Source organism: Centropristis striata, chromosome 7, assembly GCF_030273125.1.
Source record: "Centropristis striata isolate RG_2023a ecotype Rhode Island chromosome 7, C.striata_1.0, whole genome shotgun sequence".
Classification (NCBI taxonomy): domain Eukaryota; kingdom Metazoa; phylum Chordata; class Actinopteri; order Perciformes; family Serranidae; genus Centropristis; species Centropristis striata.
The window spans coordinates 7,444,906-7,467,889 of record NC_081523.1 but is presented as its reverse complement, the minus strand read 5'-3'; the positions used below and the strand labels follow the sequence as shown (position 1 = coordinate 7,467,889).

At 36.8% G+C, this 22,984-nt stretch overlaps 1 protein-coding gene across 1 annotated transcript in view; it reads right to left on the bottom strand.

Annotated features, from left to right (window-relative positions):
• Nucleotides 1-15,742: 15,742 nt before the first annotated feature.
• Nucleotides 15,743-22,984, bottom strand: part of LOC131975027 (calcium-binding protein 7) — a 43,452-nt gene continuing 36,210 nt past the window's right edge. The window contains exon 5 of the mRNA XM_059337554.1: nt 15,743-18,534. Coding sequence (XP_059193537.1) covers nt 18,404-18,534 — 131 coding nt within the window. The 3' untranslated portion in view covers nt 15,743-18,403. The remainder of the gene's footprint in view (nt 18,535-22,984) is intronic.

Below are 22,984 nucleotides of genomic sequence, written 5' to 3'. Positions count from 1 at the left end.
GATTACACAAGGTAAAAACTTGACTGTCAGTGAGGGAACACTGCAAAAACATGAAGCTTACCAAGTATTTTCTTCTTATATCTAGCAGTAGTATGTTAATTATCTTGTTTTGACAGATTTGATGCAGATTTGTACTCGCCATTAGGGGTGGTTAAAAATATCGATAAATGTAAGAATCTCAATTCTGAATCGATTCACACACGGTAAGCTTGATGTTTTTTGCAAAGTATTGTCTTCTTATATCTAGCAGTAATATCTTAATTATCTTGTTTCAAGTATAATTTAGCTACTGACCATAGCTTTATGTGCTTATTTTAAGAACATCTTCACAGGGATTTCAGTCTTGTGTAAAGACTTATTTTTAGGATTGACATTGTGAGCTTTTTCATGCTTTTCAGTCTATTCAACTGTTGAATATGTTGAGTTTTTACCTAAAATATTGGTTTCAATTGAGAGTTTTAGTTGCATGTAGTTTAAATGCTATTTCAAAAGCATTTTCTACCACCAGTATCTACCCACAGATACTGAAATGAGAAAAAAATGTCCTCGTTTCAAGTATTACTGGCTTATTTTAATGTTACTACAGTTGGGCTTTTCAAGCTACAGTTGCTCAAAATTAGTATATTTGGATTTATTTCAAGACATCATTGTTTTTTGAGTACCGAGATATTTTTACTTATTTAAAGAATTCTTACAAAGAAAAATGTACTCACTGCACTGGCAGATAAATTTGCTTGTTTCAAGCCGTATTTGCTTAATTCTAGTTATTTATTTCTCATTTTTTTGTCAGTGTTTTCAGTTATACACTGCAAAAACCAACTGTTTGTTTTTCCAGACTGTAAATCTTGCCTAAATGATCTGAGATCAGACACTAAAAACCCAAGAAGGTATTTCTGGAGGACGTCTGAATATCAGAAGCGACTACATAAACCTGATCAAATACATAATCTCCTGATTCATTCTAACATTGAGTTCCTGTCTCCTTCTGAAACACGACTTAGTTTTAATACCTGGATATAATTGCTACTGCAAGGATAGATACTCAGGGAAAGATGGTGGTGTAATAATGTATGTTAAAGATACCCTTAAAAGCTGTGGAAATGTAATCTCAGCTGGGATATTTAGCTTTAAATATTCATTCATTCCCCTTTGATGTGCTGATCCTTTATAACTCTCCATTGCATGAAACTTCAGCATTACTTAAAACTTCTTATATAATGAAGAAGATTCACCATCATAAAGAAAAATGTAGTTGAAACATAAACTAGTTTGACAAAAAAAACACCATTAAAAAACAACAACCAGAAAGCTAAATCAGAAATTTTCAGACCTTGATTGACTTTATTTCAAATAATTCATGTTGGGTAATTAAACATCCAACTTAATCACAAGTCTAGTCTATCTGATCATAACCTGACAGTATTTTGCTCATTAGGAAAAAAAAGATTTTCAGCTCATGCCAGTAATTCAGTGACGATAAAAACCCTTCCAAATCTTAACTGGGCACATTTTCAGTCCAAGTTTCAACAAATTAGTTTGGAAGAAATGTGACAATATGACGATTTGAGTAACTGCTGCAATAACTTAATTGGTACAGTCAAAATATAATGGAGACACAGTTCATTTTTCCAAATTTGGATAAGAAATAGTAGGTTTATAGTAGGTTTATTTCATTTTTGCACAGTTAGAATTACATAAAATGACAAAGATAACAAATAGTGTAAAGTGCAGGGAGAGGCAGAAAATCCACCTAAAATTTCAGTAGTAGAAGTAATAAACTGATAATAGAAAAAAACATATGTATAACATCAACAAGTTATGACAATAACAAAAACTATTTAAAAAAATGAACATGTTATAAAAGTGTATTTGTGTGTGAATTAGAATTTTAAAACAGCAGTTAAATGAGCTTTTAGACATCTTTTGAAACATTTTAAATAGATGGAGTCCTTTTCCAGATGGGAAAAGGTATTTATCCATAATTTAGTCCCTAAATTGAACAATAAATTGACCTCTGCGTGTCAGAAATCTTGGAGGATGAAGATCTAAAGACTGACGCGTTGGATAAGAGTGAAAAGAAATCATACCATAAAAATCTCCCTGAAATCAAACTGCAGCGCTGATGTCATAACTTTCTGAATCCCTAAGAAACAAGGTGGTTACAGTATATGATTCTGGAGTCCTTGGACTCAAGGATGAAATTATTATATTTTGGAGATCTTGGTTCAAAGTCACTGTACTGTGAATCTGTCTGTCCAAATCTGGTGAACACAATATCTAAGGAAAGCATCAAGGGAATTTCTTCAAATTTGTCACACGTGTCCATTTTGACTCAAGGATGAACTGTCACTGTACTGTGAACTTGTGTCTGTCCAAGGCGGCAACCTCCAGGTCTGAGCATGGAGGCAAACCAGGAAGTACCTTAAGCTGCATTCTACTAAAAATTCCAGCAGGGGGCGCTAACTTTGGCTGCAAAAACATTTCTGTCCATTCATTTCAATGCAAAATGAGAAAACTTCTAACTTGATTTATTACCTCAGAGCATTTTTTTAGGACAACACTATGGTCTCAATCGCAAGTTAAACATCTAGCCGTCATCAGGAGAGAAGCAGAGCAATGCGTATCCACGGCAACGTGTCAATAAAGTTATATATAACGTTATATAGATATAAAAAAAAGGACGTTTAGCGGTTTGGTCTCATAACTTTGACCTTTTCACTGTATTTTCACTTAATGACAGTTTATTTGAACGTTTTGTTCATTAAAAATGTCTTGTTCAGGAGTCGCTGTTCAGTTTTCTGAGGTAAGTATCATACATTTTGTTTTTGTTTTTTGCTAGCCAAAACTAACATCCCAGTTAATGCTCCAGCTAATGCTAACATGAGTCAGTCAGGTTGAGGTGTAGAGAGGCTGTAGTCAGTGTTGTCAGATCCCTCTCGCTCCGCCACAGTCCAAATATGGTCTGCTTCCTGTATCGGAAACAAGATAAGTGTAACATGAACTCGATGCTTCCAACGGGCCACAAACCAACGGGTGACGTCACGGTCACTACGTCCATTATTTATGTACAGTCTATGGTCCTTCCCAGTCTGAACACAATATTTTAAGAAACAATTAAGGGAATTTCTTCAAATTTTGCACATATGTTTATTCGGACTTAAACCTCTGAAGTCCAGGAGATTTTGGTTCAAATTTGTCAACTTCCTATGCATTCGTTTCTGTCTCTGTTTAGCATCTTTCAGTCTGTCCTTACATCACATGCATGGCTCCTTTTTCTATATCAGTCTATATCTTCAGTCTATATGCACGTAAATTAAAAATAGTAATAGTTTTCATTGCAGAAAGAAAATTCACAATTTAAAAATGGTCTAGAAACATAAATGTCACACTGTGAAAGCTCCTATGATTGAACTTTCAACTGGCTTTCTCAGCTTGTCTACATATCATATATAAATAAAGTTATTACTTTAAATAAAACACATGTATTTTCAATAAATAGATGGACTCCAGAGGGTTAAGGTCCAATTTTGGAGCAGTCACACCAATCCTGTTCTTGGGAATGAGATATCTCTTTGGGTTGAACTATTACTGCATTTTGTGTTTCTGCCCAGAGAGAGAAATATCTTTTTCAGCTTCTGGCAGTTATAAAATGAAGTCTCATTGTTTGCGAGACCGGAGCTTTCTGTTAAATTATTAAGGATGTCATGTATAAGTGAGGCTGTGTAATAACCCCCTATACATTTAGAATTTGTGGAGGAAGCACACATAGTACAGAGCCTTGTATCTGTCGACTCTCTATAATCCTCCAGTACCTCGTGTGACCGCCTCCTGCAGCACCACAGCCTCTGCAGCAGAGCCTCTGAATCTGCAGTGGAGGGGTATTATCCTCCCTGCAGAGGGGCCTGACTCTGCTGATGGCCACAGGCAGGCAGAGGGTCACGTCTCTCTAAATGCTGAGATCCAGGCGCCGTATATTTCAGGTATTACCAACTGCTCATGAAATTGACTAACCGTGGCCTTTCACTTGCTGTGGCCTTAAGCTTCAATTAAGAGCTTTGTAAAGGTGAAATGATTGGGCAGGTTTCCAACTATATCTCATTAGGCATTAGAGCAGCTTTCAGTCTTTTTTTGGGAGGGATGGAAAGTTACAATAGCTCATGCACAAACACTGTGTTTACAACAACTTCAGATAATTCAATTCAATTCAATTCAGTTGGCTTTATTGGCATGACGTAACACTGTACATATTGCCAAACCAAGCGTCAGAAAAAAAAAGAAGAAGATAACAGTAAGGAAAGCAACATTTACAATAAATGATTATAATTTTATCATTCATTTTAAAAGAAAAGAAAAACTAATAACAATAAAAGAAAGCAATATTTACAATCATTGAATTACAATCAATCAGATAATATCACAAACCTTAACCCTCTGGAGTCCATCTATTTATTGAAAATACTCATATTTTATTTACAGTAATAACTTTATTTATATATGATATGTAGACAAGCTGAGAAAGCCAGTTGAAAGTTCAATCAGAGGAGCTTTCACAGTGTGCCATTTATGTTTCTAGACCATTTTTAAAATGTGAATTTTCATTCTACAATGAAAACTATTACTATTTTTAATTTACATGCAAATAGACTGTTTTGTAGTTTTATTATTTATTTATTTTTCTGCTGTTTTTGTGTGTATAAATGGTTAAAAAAAATGGTACATTTCCACAGAAACCTGTTTTGGGTTCCTGACAGCTTTATACTTTGTTAATTAAAATAAAATGAAAAATCTGACTGATAGCCAAGTTTGTGTTGAGAAAAAGGAGCCATGCAAGATACTGAACACAGATAGAAATTAATGCAAAGAAAGTTGACAAATTTGAACCAAAATCTGCTAAACTTCCGAGGTTTAACTGGCAAGCTGCATAATCTGAACACAAATCTACCTTTTTGACCACTCATTTACATGTTAATTAGGTAGATTTTTTTAATTTTTGCACAATAAAACAAGGACAAGAGACTCAACAGAAAAAACAGATGCAATTTGTGCAGGTGAAATTAAATAAACTTTAATTAAAAAGGGCTTATAGAAAAATTCTCACCTTTTTTTAATAAGGGAAATTACAACAAATACAACTGTTGTGTAATCCACAAAATTAAATAAATTGGCAAATAATACAAAAAACTATCACAAGGTAAGCAACATTAATCACACAAATGAATGAAATTATAATTAAAATCTTAATGAATAAACCAACATCCAGATGTTTTTTTTTTTCCTCAGTTAAATTAATTCTCCTGTTCATTTATTGCACTTTTAAATGTTTGGGGATTTTTTAAGCCAGAGACAAAATAATTGAAATATTATTTGTAAGGTCTTAAAGAGACCTTCCTGGCAGGAGTAAAATAGATAGTTTCTACAATATATTTTTTGCTTATTTACTGAGTGACTTCGAAAAAGGACCAGTTTCCAAATTCTATTTAATTGTTGACGATAGTACCAAGATGGTACAAAGTTAGCCAAAATATTTTACAACTGCAGCCAAAATGCCATACATCAGGTTGAAATATGACTGTGGCACCTTTTACACACACATATACACACAAAACACAGCCTTTAAGCACCAATATACAGTATTTTAACTCACTATGACACTGAATTTAACCTTCCTGTTGAAAATACAACCCAGTTTAATACATTAAAGGGTAAAAAGCTTTCTGTCAGCTTTAATAGTCTTTGAAGTCTTAAACCTAACAATTAAAGGAAACTGAGAGTATGTGAGTATTCTGTTGAAATACAACAAAACGTCTAACTAACGGACACACAAAAAGTCTTAATTGGACTTGGATTTTAGTTCATTTTGCCTTCTGACCTCTCAGTAACCGCGCTGCTCAGAAGGGTGTAAAACAAGACTCTTTGCAGGCTGAAGCTCTGTCACGTAAGCTGAAAAACACCAAAGCTCTTCCTCCTTGTCAAGAAAGAACACACATAAAATAAATAAAAACATTAATAAATAACCATTTATAAAATAAAAGCTGTGAAGCTTCTGGCAGCCACAGCTGGTCCCACATCAGCAGCAAACACTCCATCTGGCCCCATCAAATCCAGCACTGATGGCATCAAATAGGTCCCCAGATCCTCACTGACATAAGCAAACTGGCCTTGACCTCGGGGTCGCTTTGAATGACATCTCTTCCTGGCAGGAAATATAACATTGTTTAAATTCCTGGAAGTCTGTTGATTACTTTTCATCACCCGAGCTGTGAACGTGCTGGAAGGTGGAGCAGGATGGGAGGAGGCGGCTGCCAGAGCTGGACAGACGTGCTGTTCCGGTGATTGATGGTTTGAAGTGGCAAGTGGCTGCAGATGAGCAGGTTTGGCCATGTGGACGCCTGTTTGTGAACATGGACTTTAGTATAAAGACTGCTGGTGTTGCAGGCTTACCGTCACATTCTTGTGAACGTGACATTTCAGAAATGCCTTTCAGGAATTTCTTCATATTTGGCATACATGTCCACTTGGACCAGGGGTGGGCAATTAATTTTCGCAAGGGGCCACATGACCAATACCACGAAGGTTGCAGGGGCCGGACCAAAACTCTGAACTAAATTCTGCTCAATATTAATTTAATCGCTTTATAAAATACAGTAAATTATCTGGTTTTGAGCTGCTACTGATGAGAATACATGTTATCATAAGACTGTTAATGTGGAGTAAATCAAATATAGCAGTAGTAGTAGTAAATACTCCAATCACTATATCACTTTTCCATTTATTTTAAACACAACTGTAAATTACCTTTAGCAAGGTTCCTATTGGTGTTTTTGTATTATATTGCTTGTTTTTTATGTTTGTACATTTTCTCGGTGTTTTACAATGTTGTGGTGATTTTATTTTGAAAAGGTGCCGTCCAGTGTGAAACGGGTGCTTTAATTTGAAAGGTAGTGACAAGAAAAAACAGGTGGAGGTTAAATGAAAAACGAACTGATTATATTTTGGAGGTCTTAGTTCAAAGTCACTGTACTGTGAAATTGTATCTGTCCTAATCCAAACACAATATTTCAGCAAAACTGTGAGGGAATTTCGTCAAATTTGGCACATTTGTTTGATTTTGGAGGTCAATGGTCAGGGTCACATCGATCCTGTTCTTGTGAATGTGAACGTGAAATCTCAGTAACACCTTTAGGGAATTTCTTCATACCTGTCACAGACAACCACTTGGACTTAAGGATGAACTGGTTCGAGTTTTGGAGGTCATAGTTCAAAGTGACTGCACTGTGAACTTGTGTGTGTGTCCCAATCTGGTAGCTCAGGAAAGTATTGGGAGAATTTCTTCAAATTTGGCACATTTGTCCACTTGGACTCAAGGATGAACTAATAAGATCATGTAGTCAATGGTCTAGGTCACTGTGACCTCACATCTGCCCAATTCTTGTGAATGTGATCTCAGGAACGCCTTGAGGGAATTTCTACAAATTTGGCACACATGTCCACTTGGACTCAAAGATGAACTGATTCAATTTGGGGGTCAGAGGTCAGGGTCACATCCGTCTTGTTCTTTTGAATGCAATAACTCAGGAACACCTTAAAATAATTACATATATTCAATCGGACTCAAAGATGAACTGTACTATACTGTTGTTGTTAACGTGAAATCTCAGGAACACTTTTAGGGAATTTCTTGAAATTTGGCATACGCAAACGTCCACTTAGACTCAAGGATGAGCTGATTATGTTTTGGATCATGCATGTCCCATTTTTTGTGAATGTGATACTTCAGGAAAGAATCAAGCAAATTTCTTCAAATTTGGCAAAGGTGCACTTGGACTCAAGGATGAACTAATTTGATGTTGTAGGTCATCGGTCAAAGACCTCACATGTTACGTTCTTGTAAACCCTATCTCAGGAACATCTTAAGGAAATTTTTTTAATCATAATCATCACAAACATCTACTTGGACTTAAGGATGAACTGAGTTATTTTTCTTGACATCATTTAATGCCATAACTAGGGAACAGAAGGGGAAACATTTGGTAGGATACTGAATTGTTGACACTAATATTGTGTGTGCCTGTGAAACTTTGATTGTATAGATCTTCTACGCTGCTGGGTAGAAGATCTATACTTCTTCTTTAAAGCAAAATCCATATTTGAAGCATTGTCTGATTTCATGACTATATAAGTCTGGACAGACAAGGGTGTTAACTGCAACTTGGCTCAAACCACAAGGCGGTAATTCTAGTTTTTTCAGCATTGTGTCTGACAAAAACATTTCCTCTGTGGGTTTGAGAACAGAATGCAGCAATGGTTTAGCACAAACTGTTCAGCCAAAAGATGAGAGAATTCTTAGAGGGGGAGGGACAAAGTTTGGTGTATCAATATGCTAAAAATATGAGAGTGGTTGTGCACCAAATCTATAACATACAGAGGCCTTTGCTTGAAGCCGTACATCTATAATCTTTATAGAGGAAGTTAAAGTGCAGCATTTACAGAGCTGTGTATTCATTTGCAGCCCACAATAACTTGGGTCAATGCCATTGATCACTCTGAACTTTCCTAAATGGTTTAACTTTTCTGCACCTTTGTTTTCTATTAATTACTGTGCATGGTATGTCCTTTTAAAAAGCTCATTTAAACAATTCTAAGTTTGCCCTCACTTAAATTTTGAATTGAATTGAAAGAATAAATCATTCATAAGCCCGGATCCCAGTTTCATCTATGGAGGCTAAACAGGCTCATCAGTAATGGATGAGAAATGTCTCCATTTTTCTGCTGCTGCTGTGAGAACCAGTCCTTTTAATCACTCGCTCTCCGTGGGAAATCATGGTGTGGCCTGATGCGACTGCTAATGTCGCCATTGAAAACAATATGATCTGACGCTGCAATATGCACTGATACAAATGACGGTGCTGCTGTTTCAGAGGGCTTGCTGCATGTGGGGCCTATAGATCACAAACCAGTAATCTTTATGCAGCCTGGGCGCTCCAAATTGATGGTGATTGGCAAACAATCCAGACAGTCCCTTGACGATTAACTTAGTGCAAATGTGTTTAGCACCTTATTGGGAAATGATAATGATCTGTTGTGCTCAGACACCCAGGGGAGTGGGGAGGATAAAAAAAAAACTGGCTTGAAGAAGAATGTGCAGCCTTTAATGGTTTGAAGTGAAGCTCAGTCTTTTTTAGAATTGGTTGCAAATATTCTCTCATCTGCACACAAATACACAGAATGCACCTGACTGGCAAACAATCAAGCAATTAGCAATTTTACATTCAATCTTTTCTTGCATGAATATTGCTGTCGTCCCATGTGAACATTTGCTTATCCATCTAAATATGTTTTTTTATGGCTTCAGAGATCCCCAGACCAAACTTTAATTTGCTCTCTAATTCGCTCCCTTCCATAAATAAATTTGATTACCACTAGTGCTGCAGCATATCGGCTTAGCTCGAGTGCTTATTTAGGTTTGGTAGAGAGGAAAACACGCTCAATTGCCCATTTTGTTTGTGCAGCTGCAATGAGATTAACAAAAGTTCCTCGAAGGGTTTACACAGCTCTAGGTGTTTTTTTTAAACCTGTTTTCATGTCCTTTCTCTACCGCCCATTGAGCCCATGCCAAAATCTGGGTTTAGAGTTATATCTCAAGTCATATTAAGAACTATGTCAAACCTTGGCTTTCTTTTGAAGCAGCATCAAGATGTTTTTTTTAAAGGAAAAGCCTTTAAGCCCTGCCAAGGAGGGAGATCGTCCCTGTGTGCATCAAGCCACTGGCGTTATGCAGAACTTCAGTGGGAGCCCTTTACGGACTGATGCAATAGAGCTCTCTCTGAACCCTGCAGTTGAGTAATAAAGTAACCGTGAGTCACTGATCCCACAGAGGAATCTGGGATAAATCTGGCTCCTGACTTTTTACCACCAGGTAGAAACTGACAAGTGCCTCCTCCTTTTCCATTATGATTTATGTCTTCATGTGGAACTTCATTTTCTGACTTTCATTGATCATCAGGTCACCGTAATGGTTGAGGCAGCAGCTTGCGCACACAATTTTTTTTTCTTTTTCTATTTTTGTGTCTCCAAGGTTTCTACACGGCTCACAAAAAAAGATGAATGTCACGCCACTTATTTCTTTTTGATTACCAGTGTTCACCTTGAGGCATTCAGTAACTGATTAATGTTGAGACAAAAGAAATGAAATACTTTTCCTATTTCCTCTCCCTCTGGGAATGACAACACCGTTAGTCACTCTGGCGAGGGCTCCTGCTGCCATTTGGAACCTTGTGGAGCATATCAGGCTCGAAAAATGTAAAGGACACAAAATAATCATCAGTTTCTGTTTTTTTTTATAGTGACCTTCCATAAGATGGAGTAATGCTCAAAAAAGCTCTCTTAAGGCTGTTATGCCGCCCTCAAAGTCTGTGCAAATATTTCATTCACAAATGTATTTTTAACATAAAGTTTTGCCTTGAATACATGTCATATATTCATGTAGAACTTCCCTAAAGCGACAGGGGCGCTTCAGTTCTCTCTATTTCAATACATGTGTATCTTTTTTAGCTGTTTCTATTTCAGGCATCAATAACATGCAGCATCAATCATCATACTGCTGTCTGATTCCACGAGAATGTTACCAGCGCTGACACTTCCAACAATGTGGCTCCTTTTTTTAAATTACTATGCAGAATTGACAGTTCACAGATTTGAATGGCTACTGGCAAAGATGGAAACTACATCAAGATGCAGATTTGCAAGAGCTGTGCAAGTAGGAATAGAGAGTAATTTAGGATAAAGCGGCAACCTCCGGGTCCTGAGCAGGGAGGCAAACCAGGAAGTGCCTTAAGCTGCATTTTACCGAAAACTCCAACAGGGGGCGCTGACGGTGGCTGCAGAAGCATTTTGGTCCATTAATTTCAATACAAAATGAGAAAACTTCTCACTCGATTAATTACCTCAAAACATTATTTTAGGACAACGCTAAGGTCTCAATCGTAACTTTGACCCCTTCACACTGTATTTTCACTTAATGACATTTATTTAAAGTGAATATTTAGAAAATAAAACATATATTTCTCGCTAGAAATGTAATCAAAATCAATTTTTATGCAGAAACTGTTTTATTTTCTAAATATTCACTCAGTGAATGTACATAATCATCAATATGTTGGAATAGCCACGGGATATGACGTGGCTATTCAACGGATTTTGAGTTAAGCGAATCTGTGGCTATTTCACAGATTCCTATGAGACCATGTTGGATAAAATAGTGATAAAATAATTGTACCTTACTCAACCTAACTGAGCCATGTCTAACAATCTGCTATATGTATGTTAGGCTCATAACAAAACTCAAGGCACGTAGGAGTCAGCTCTTCATTTTGAATTACAGATGCACTTTGCAAACCAAGCATGCGTTGGTTACAAAATACAAGCTGGTTATGGTCAAAATGCCCAGCTCAAAGCTTAAAACTGTAGTCCACTAACAGGTGGCATCATGGTGAATATATTCATTGTTTTTTTACAGCCTGTGGTAAAATTGTGTGTGCTTTTTATCAGGAAGAAAAGGATGTTATCTGGGTGGTTGGGACCCTTAACGGGACACTTTGCCAAACCTCAACCAGCTTTGTGTCACTGCAGTGTGGGCAGCGTGTGAATATGAACAGAGCACACACTGCCCACACTGTGGTGACACAAAGCTGGTTAGATAGCTGCAAAGTAGCTCTTTATGATTCTACTAGTCTTTTTTTTGCAGCCCCCATGGTGTAGAAATCCTTTAGACAGGGTAGAGCACTGACTATTGTATGTTAAGCTGTTTCCTGTCAGAACACTTTCTATGTGCAGGAGGAGAAATTCCTAGTATTTGAGGGGATACCTGGAACTTCCTCAGACGTCTTAAGGTGAAAGTCTCTGCTTTGCTTTTCTCACAACTGAGTCAGTATGAAGTGTCAAGGCCAGGCCCTTTATGTGGACACCAAGGTACTTGAAACTGTCCGACCGCTCCATGGAGATGATATTGAGGCAGCCCGTAGTCCACTATAAGTTCCTTGCTTACATTCAGATGTGGATTGATGTCCTGACAGCAATCAGTCAGGTCCTTTACTTTATTTAGATAGGCCTTTTTTTATTGAGCTTTTGCTACATAAGGAGTGTTTCCATCAACAATTTCTATGTGCATTTTGAAGATTCGCATGAAAAACACTTAATGGAAACACCAAAATTCAAAAGTTTTGAAAATGCGCATAGAAATTGTTGATGGAAACACTACTTTATTTAGATAGGCCTTTTTTATTGAGATTTTGCTACATGAGCAGAGGACCTGAATGACTGATGTCAGGACATCAATCCACTTCTGAATGTAAGCAGTCATTCAGGTCCTTTCAGATTATGCGCATTTTGAAGATTCGCATGAAAAACGCTTAATGAAAACACCGAAATTCAATACAACTTTCGAAAATGCGCATAAAAGTTTTTATGCTCACTTGAGGTGGTTTTTGTCTTTTTCTAAAAATAGTTAATGCGGTAAACTGGAGATGGAAACACTTTTTCCAGATCAGTTTCCGAGTTGAAATGAAATAACAATTATAATTTGTCCAGTTGAATCTAATTCCTGAAGACTTCTCTCCATTTTCTCTCGGGGATGGCCAAAGTTTTTCCGATTAGCAACCTCTTTTTTGTTGTATTTTCTCTACCTCTTCTACTTTTAATTGACATATTATCCAACAGCAATACATTACAGCGCCATCTTCTGACCAAAGTACACTGATGCCGCTTTGTTTATTCACTCTAGACTAGTTAATGTCCTTAATTTGCATTTTAAAAATTTCACTTCCGTATTCGACTTTACACACATGACTATAGTCATGTTTCCATTACAGGGAGTACAGCAGGGGGCTTGAAATGCAGCCATGGGGTGCTCCGGTTTTAAGGATGAGGGTGGAAGAGATGTGTTAGCCCCCCATAACCAGCTAGGGTCAGGAAATCAAAGATCCACATGCATAGTGGGGGGTTTCATCTCAGCTAATGAGCTTTGTGGTAAACCATAAAGGAACTATGAACAGCAATCTCATGTAGCTACGTCTGTCTGAAGCACAGTTTTCTGATATTTTTCATTCTTTCTGATTTTCACTGTATACCATGCACCTTTTTGTTTTTATACAACCCTTACTTAGTGAAAGACTAAACATCTATTTAGATAGAAGTGCACTTGAACAATCTCTCACTCCAGTAAAAAGCAATGAGCTTCCTCCAAAGCACTGACATGTCTATTCGGCAATTTAAAAGATAAAGTGTTTAAACCTGTGAAAACCACACTAATGCTTTTGTCGAGTGCTGTATCTACCCCAAAACACGCAGTCATCATATTGCACAAAATAATCATAACTCTCTGTACAAACGATTCCACAATTACATCAAAGGCAGCCTGGATTTCCAGCATTCACTATTATTGGCTAACTCAGTTTTGGGAAACAAACTCTCTGCCTCCTGGCAATTCTCGACACTCCTAATCTCCTCTCACCACCTACGTGCATTTTCAGCAGCTCAAAGACGGAACACGGTGCTGTGAGCGAGACACCGGCGTCACAACATTTACTGGCTAAAAAAGGACGAGATGTTTCCTTTTTGAGCCCAGAAAGCAAATGTACATGCAGTGATTTTTTTTTCCTTCCAGTATGTTGATGAATTACTGCCTCTTTCATATTTGACCACCTAACCAGCGGCCATTACAGCCCACTGTAGCTGAGGCTGCAGCCAACTAAATGATGTTTATAGATGGTTTATAGACTGACTATTAACCATTTACAAAGTGCTATACAATTTTAATCTTTAAATGTTTTCAACCAATTTCTTAAAGGTATATGAATCATTTCAAAATCATTAACCCATTGAAGCCTGGAAAGCGGATACGTCGTTTTGTAGTATTTGTATAAGCTCTCAAATACTTTTTGAATTTCATTTCTATCTGCTACAGAGGCTGAAAAATCTATTATTTAGTAGAAGCGTTGACACTTCTGTTGAATTTCCAGAAAAACTTCAGGTTTTAGGGGATTATTTTAAAATCACCCAGAGGTTTTACAGGCAGTTTTTACAGGTGTTTTAGGCCTAAATGGGTTAACATACTTAATATGGTGTTAAAAATGTTAAATTGAGTGCAACTACAACTATTGATATTTAATCTTTAAATGTTTTCAACCAATTTCTTAAAGGTATATGAATCATTTCAAAATCATTCTCATACTTAATATGGTGTTAAAAATGTTAAAATGAGTGCAACTAGAACTATTAATAAACTATTAATTATAATTTAATTGTTTGTTAATGGTAAAGTAACTAAACGTACATTAATATACCATCTATTTGTCATTTTTAAATTATGTAGTTAGTTAAACATTAATAAATGATGTATTTACCATTCTAAATGGTCTATATACGGTTTATAAATGATGATTTCTATCTGTTTACCATTTATAAATGATGGTTATTGTAAAGTGTTACCTGCACCTTTTGCAATTTAGTGTGTAAAGATAACTCGGTAACGCTTTATATTAAGGTCCTTGTAATAACCATTAATTAACAAGTAATAAGGCCCTTGTAAGTCCTTACAAGATGCTTATTAACATTATTGTGTGTTTATAAGCTTATATAAGTGTTAATAATGGCATTACAAACACCCATGAGCCACCCATTATGTCTTTGCCATGCCTTTATTAATCTTATTTTGTTTGCTTATTGATATTAAAATATACTTTATTGCTCATCTATTATAAGTTAACTATAAGTTAACTATGCTTTTTGCAACTACCGGATCTAAAGCGAGAACAATGCCTTATTACTTGTTAATTAATGGTTATTAAGGACCTTATTATAAAGCGTTACCCATTAACATACTTAATATGGTGTTAAAAATGTTACAATGAGTGCAACTAGAACTATTAATAAACTATTAATTATAATTTAATTGTTTGTTAATGGTAAAGTAACTATAAACGTACATTAATATACCATGTATTTGTCATTTTTAAATGATTTAGTTAGATAATCATTAATACATTTTGTATTTACCATTCTAAATGGCCTATATATGGTTTATAAATGATGATTAACAAGTAATAAGGCCTTGTAAGTCCTTACAAGATGCTTATTAACATTATTGTGTGTTTATAAGCTTATATAAGTGTTAATAATGGCATTACAAACACCCATGACCCACCCATTATGTCTTTGCCATTCCTTTATTAATCTTATTTTGTTTGCTTATTGATATTAAAATATACTTTATTGCTCATCTATTATAAGTTAACTATAAGTTAACTATGCTTTTTGCAACTACCGGATCTAAAGCGAGAACAATGCCTTATTACTTGTTAATTAATGGTTATTAAGGTCCTTATTATAAAGCGTTACCGATAACTCAAGTAGATAATTGTGTGTCGTACATATAAAGCAGAATTTTTCTTTTTCCCTCCAGCTCCTTTTAGACTGTAACAGTCGTCACTAGTGGACATAAGAGATATAAGAGGTGGTTTTATTGGGATAAATGTGACAGATGGGGCCAAACACTCTGCTAAGCCAAAGGGTATCTCAAAATGGAATAAAGGCAATCCACCGATTCAGTTAACCTTGAAAAATCCATCACTTTCTGTGGATTTCAATCTGAAATGTCAGGATGTCAATCGATAACAGATCCTCAGCGTTTCATGGAGTCGCGATTTGAGGATTTCACAAACCGAAAATAAATGATTTCACAGACACATAACATGGTCGTTATTTTATTCATGTGAAATACCATTCCACAGACATAGAAGAAGAACATCGGGTGGAGTTAATGAACAGATATCACATGGTCAATAAACATTTTTGCAAGATCCAAAGACAAGTATCAAAGTACAGTACGATGGAAATAGAACATTCAGTAGACTATCAACATGTTCGTACAGTTTTTTTTCATCGGTAGAAAGAAAATAAATATTGATTTGTACATTTTTCTCTGGTGATAAAATAATAAACCCATGGTTTGTGTGTTTGTATGTATGCCAAAGTGTCTCAAAAGAATAAGGCAACAAATTAAATTGTTATAAATTTATTCCCCATGAAAATGTCCCCTCGGTGACGGTGTTGTAGAAAACGAATGAGACGGTATCATTTGTCAGTCAGTTTATATTCTATTCCATCATATTCTTATCACAAAAATAGATACATCTATGGTAAAGTAATTCTTTATGCCTAAACTATATCAGGAATTGGATGAACAATCATGGCGGTGAGTTGTTGTTGTGCGCTGCAGCACATCTTAAAGTGCAAAAATGGAAACAAAGGTATCTGTAATAAATGGGCTTTTTTTTTTTTTCTTCTTCCTCGTGTTCCCCACAGACTTGACACTTTTGACAAATTGCCCGAGTGCATCAGATAATCGTTATCCCGCCTGGCTCTGGGCGATAGGGTAGTCTAATTTTGTTGCTTCTGTGAGGTTTTGGCTTGTGTGTGATCCAAGTTTGAGGAGCTGCCAATAGAGATCCTAAAAAAGGGATATTCATAAGATGTGAATTATTTACATCTCTGTATTGCAGTCTTGTTTTGAGGGCATTTTGAAGGGCTTTTTTCCTGTTCCAAATATGTCTTTTTTTTCTTAGTTTCAGGTAAGAAATCCTTCCTAAAAGAAGTCAGCGAGCACAACACTTGTGCTGGATTTCTGGTTATCTTCTCAATAATTCAAATGTTAATTTCATCAGTTGTTTATTGAGCTTGCTCTGGTTTATGTGTCCCAGTTCTGTTGTCACAGATTTCCTCCAAAGCTTTGGTTGAAGTTCATATGTACAATACACATTGATAATGAAAGACCTAACCCAGATGCATGCACGACAATCTAATCTACACCCAATCGAAATGAACGTGGTGCTTCACAGATATTTATGTTTTATTGCAACAGTTTACACCATTTGGCTCCTCAACGTTTCCACTCATCTCTGTGTCTCTGGTTGTATTGCCAAAACCTTTATTTTGAAAAGTGCTATAGAAACTTTTCCATCCTCAACAGTTAAAAGGTCCATTGGTGTTTTTAAAAGATTCGTGTCGGTCAAAAAGCAAAGTGAGATGTCGACTCTACGTACATTTATTGCTCTATAGCAACGCATCCAGACAGAAAACCAACAACTGAAAAAAAAAAAAAGAACAAAATACATTCCTGCGCATTTGTATCCGCACTACCAACCAGATCAGTTAGATGCATATTATTTAAATGGTTGACTGACACAAATCTTGGAGTTGTTTGCTCTTGGGTGGCGTGGGAGGCGCCCAGCAAGGCGAGGTCCACTGCACAGCGTAGCAATCCTACATTTTTTTTTTTTTTTTTTTTTTAAATTTACGAGCATCTTCTACAGCAGCCCTTCTTTTTCATGCAGTTGTATGCTTTACTCTTGTTGTGATTGCCGATACCCCGCACCACACACAATTGCTCACAGTTGTCATGTAGTAATTGAAAACAGCTGTTACACAGTCATAATGAGTAATACATTGATAAGAACTTTTACAAATGTGTCAAGACGACTTGTTTAAATCCATGCATTTCATGCATAGATGATGGTCATCCTCCGAGGCCTGCAGAGCCTCACAGCGGAGACGGAGAGAGTCGAGTGTTTTGCTGCACGTCCGGCCCGTTTCCTGTCCGTTTTTCCGACTTCAACGCCTTCCTCCCCGCCAGCTCTTTAACCTGCTGCATGTCGCTCAGGCTGAATCCCTGCAGCCTGCGAATGAGCAAAAAAAGTATCCACGCAATCACATCCACCTCCCTGCAAACCCTATTATTTGTTTCCTACCAAGCTGCTGTTATTCTCAAGTGGTTTTTTTGAACAATGTTGCACCGCATACGATATCTCCACAACGCTGTGCACTCCAGACTTTTACACATAACAAACCCCTTCCAGGCTCAGGAATACATTTTCTCCAATGTCCCCACAATATTTCACAGATTTCTTTCTACCGACAAACCGCATGGTACACTGGACAAATACACAACTGGACACTGGTCACTACACTTCTCTTTTATAGCTGCCACCGTACGAATGCAACACTGCTCAAATGCACATAGCTAATCAATACTAAATGTTGTATTACGAAGAGTGATATGTATAGTCAGCTGTCCACTTTAAACACAGCGCTGTCTCTTTGTTTGTGAGTTCCTGTTGTCCTCTGCAAGTTGTCAGCATGTCTCCGGGCAAAAAAAAAAAAAAAAAAAAAAAAAGACAAATTCCTGCACATGTAGTGTCCTTGGTGACTCCAGTTCCATGTGTGGGCGTGTTTTACAGCTGCGTGATTGTCTGTTAGATTTGTTATATATTTTTTTTAGCTTGATCTCTGCAGTCATTTATCTGTAAGGCAGCCTTTAGGTGGTGGTCAAGGCTGAAAAAAGCAGCTACTCCTATTTCATGCCGCTCCGCAGCACCTGATTGGCCGCGATGAGCATGACGCTGATGATGAAAGCGATGGCGAAGGCGCATATCAGGCTCTTGCGAACACAAGTTTGCTTCACTTGCTGCGTCGGGCTGGAACCTGGAGAAGAGATAAGAGAATAATACAGGAGGTGAAAAACACGGTAACACTTTCTATGAAGACTACATCTATAGTGCATTATGAGCGCATTCATAGTGAATTATAATGCTCATTATAATCAATCATAATGCATTATGACTGCACTCATAAACACATATAAAGCTTCATGATGCACTATATGAACAGTTATAAATATAGCTTATAATGACTTATAAATCCAAGTGTCTTATGAGTGATCTTGACTGGTTATAAACTACAGGCTGACTGATGAGGCTTATAATACATTACAAATCATGATGAATCATGAAACATCATGATTAGCTATACTGCATTATAGATGCGTCTATATGAACCTCACTTTACTTAAAGCATACATTGATCATTTATTTATACTTATGGCATCCTATGAGTCCTTATAACAATTGATTGTTGAGGTGTGTGTATAGAGGGGTATGAGTAGTTGTAATGTATTATAAGCCTCATCAGTCAGCCTGTAGTTTATAACCAGTCAAGAGCACTCATAAGACACTTGGATTTATAAGTCATTATAAGCTATATTTATAACTGTTGATATAGTGCATCATGAAGCTTTATATGTGTTTATGAATGCAGTCATAATGCATTATGATTGATTATAATGAGCATTATAATTCACTATGAATGCGCTCATAATGCACTATAGATGTAGTCTTCATAGAAAGTGTTACCAACAACACAAAAAAAGGGAAAGACTTTACCTGAAGGTCTATTGAATCATGTGTTATTTAATGCTTGAAAGATATCTTGATAGTCATTTCCGAGTGAAAGAGCTCATCACAAAACCGTACAATTACATGAACACAATTATAAGGGATGAACACAGCCAAGAAAATTTGTTTTCACACCTGTACGCTGCGTAACTGCATCGAGATTGAAATGTTGATTGCCGTTTTGGAACGACAAACAAATGGATCAGAGCCTGACTGGCATATTAAAGGATGATCTAAACAGCAGCGCTGCACAGGAAAGGTGTAGTTTACCTGCAATATCATCATCCCGAAGCAGGGACCAAGGAAGGTTGGAGCAAAGCAAAATGTTCAAATAGAAAAATTTCTGTCTCAATAGATGATATTTCAACCTGCTTAAGAGTGATATTGCTTTTGATTTATCTTTATTTCCTCCAGAGGTCATTGCCGCTCTCTGAGAACAGCAGCTCACGTCTTCAAAAAGTGTTTTCCAACACACACAAAAGAAGATTTTCACTTTGAGTTTGAAATCCCTGACCTAATGTGTAGGTTTGGTGATTGTTGGAGCCAAATTACCTTGGGGGCCGCTGGAGGCAGTATCACAATGACCAAAAAAGACACAAAATGACCAAAAAAGACACAAAATGACCAAAAAAAGACACAAAATTACAAAAAGATACACAGAATTACCAAAAAGGACACAAAATTATTTAAAAAAGACACAAAATTATTAAAAAAAGACACAAAATTATTAAAAAAAAGACACAAAATTACAAAAAAAGACACAAAATGACTGAAAAAACACTAAATTACTTAAAAAAGACACAAAATGACAAAAAAGACACAAAATGACCAAAAAAGACACAGAATTACCAAAAAAGACATAAAAATTATTAGAAAAAAGACACACAATTATTAAAACAAGACACAAAATCCCCAAAAAAGACACAAAATGCCAGAAAAAAACTAAATTACTTAAAAAAGACACAAAATTACCCCCAAAAGACACAAAATTACCAAAAAAAGTAATTAAAGGGACCTTCCACACACAACACAGTAAAGTGCCATTCATATAAAACTCACATTAAACTTTCATATCAAGGTGGGGGCCACAAAATATCGTCATGAGGGCCGCAATTGGCGAGTTTGAGACCCACGCATTAGATAAATGACCACATAAAAAGCAAAACAAAGTCCTCTGTAAATTACCAATTTAGGAAAAACTCCACCCTCTGATGCAGCAATTTGCCATTATTTTATATTGTGGAGGTGTAATTTACTCCCTAAACCTGCCTGTACTTCAGTTAAGGATTTCCTCAATTTCTGACAATGACTTTCAAATGAGGGGTTCTCCATGCAGAGTCTGTGTGGGCGGATGGAGCTTTAGCGATAGCGTTGTGATTTCTACGGGCGAGGAGAAGGCGAGAGAGGAGAGTGGGAACAATGCCATTTGCTGTGCACAGTTGCTCAAATTACAAAACAGCTGCCTAAGAGGGCACAGCGCTTCATACGCTGCTGCTGAGTGGCTGCAGTACATTATGATCTATCGAGGCCGCTGAGGGGAGAAATTGGTATCACTGCTGTTTGTACAACACGCGCCTCCCTCTGGGGCTGCTGGGTTTTACTGCAAAATGATGAGACTAAAAAGATGTGATTGTAAGAAGTGTTTAAAGGAGAAATCTGTTATGTGTTAGATGAAGTCTTTCACCACAAGCTATATAAATGTCTGTTTTACTATAGGGGTGTTTCCATTACAATCCAATACCCGGAATGAGGCGGGTCTCACTAACCGAAACGCCCCTAATTTGAATATGAGCCGTCCGGAGCAGACTTTTCACGGACATTTTTTCGCCCCTGTAGAAGAGCAGGGCTGTTTTTCTACCCTGAAAAAAGAACGTTAAACAGGATGTGACGTAGTACTCGACGCCACGACAACACGCGCCATTTGTAAAAGCCGGCAAAGAAGTGTTGGCATCTTTTATTTAGCGGCTTTTCAGACCCCCCCAGACGACAAATCCAGCGACTTTTTTTGTTGTTAATGGTGACTTTTGGAGATTCGTTCTTAGAATTAGAGAGTAGTTAGAGTTAGAGTTAGTAAGAACAAGTCGAAGCTGCACATTCCTCCTGCAGCAGTCTCTCCCAGCTGCAGTCACAGAGCCGGAGGGGATGTTAATCCCTTAGCGTCCAGTCTGCAAATTGCTAACAGGCTAACAGTTAGCTCTGTAGCAGTACAGTGTGTATGTGCTGCTGCTGCAGGAGGTGTTCACTTAGCGATTTCTTTTTGTTTACAACAAGCACCGGACACTCTGTGCACAGTTATCGATGCCGGTTTATTCACGATCACTATGTTTATGATCAGCGGAGACGCTGTGCATAATTCGCCATGCTGCTTTGTTTATGATCAGCTGCTTATGTTGTGCACACGGTCGAAACTGTCGCTAAGTGATTAGACTTGCTCTACTCAATACAGTGCAACAGAGGAGTGTTGATCAGGTCTGCTGGGTCATCTTCACATCGTTAATATTATAAATGTCGGCCTGTGATCGTCCTATAATAATCAAACACATTACTATAAGTTTGCAATCATGCATCCTACTGTTTCAAAGTTTTTGTTCTTGATTTTATCACATGAATGCAGTCTGTGGAACATGTAAATGATAAGAAAAGCTTGTCTACCATGCATTATGATTAAGTAATTAATAAGTAATTAATTTGGTGATCTGTCAGGCATATAATATCAATTTGCCATCCACATTTGTTTTGATCTTTTTTCTTTCTGTGTTTCTCAAATTTAGTTTTTTACGTGATGTTAAGTTGTCTGACTGTATGCTATTATAAGATACGATCACAATATGGGATAATATAAGAAAAAAACAATGAACAAAATAGAAAAACGATATATTATGAATAGACACATAGACTATTTTTTTTATATTGTTATAAGGAGTAAAGTGAGAAAAGTGCAGATGACATGGCAGGATGTAATATACAGATATATTGCACATGATAATGAACAGAATATATTTTGTGGTGTTATAACCCTTATTAAAGTTACTGTTTTAAAAAGGGAAAAAAATGAAGTTGTATAATCTTTGATGCAGTTTTAACAAGAGACGCTGCTTGCATCTTAATTTCATTCAAATTAAATACCATGAGCGGAAAGTTTGTTTCCATGCATTATTGTTTGGGTTTTATTCACTTGAGACATCCACCTTTAACATTTGAATATAATGAAAGTAAATTAAGTTTATTTGTGGTGCCGAAAGCTTAGAAACAATGCCTGGTGGTAGTTAAAATGCATGCAACGTAACTGTAGCGGTCCTGGTTGAATTCCAGCTGGGACTGTAGTTGCATTATATAAAAAAAAATGCACATCAACACCAAAGCTAAACCAAAGGAACCCAAAGCTATCGGTTGGATATTGATTCAGTCTTTGGGGGACAAAGGTTGAGCGGATATCTGGATATGCCCAGGAATACTTCTTCTATGTGCCGTTCATTGTTTCCAATGCAATTAAAAACTTAAGACATGAGAATGGACATGCAATTAAATGGTTTCACAAGTGGCCAGTTTATCTCAGTATGCTAAGCTACTAAAAGTTAATTTAAGGGCAGACGAAGAGTTCTAAGATTGCATTTCGATCAATGAATTCCACTTCTTTTGCTCTCCACATGGACCGTTTACTCAAACGTGACTGTTCAATACTCAAACAGAAACCACATTGT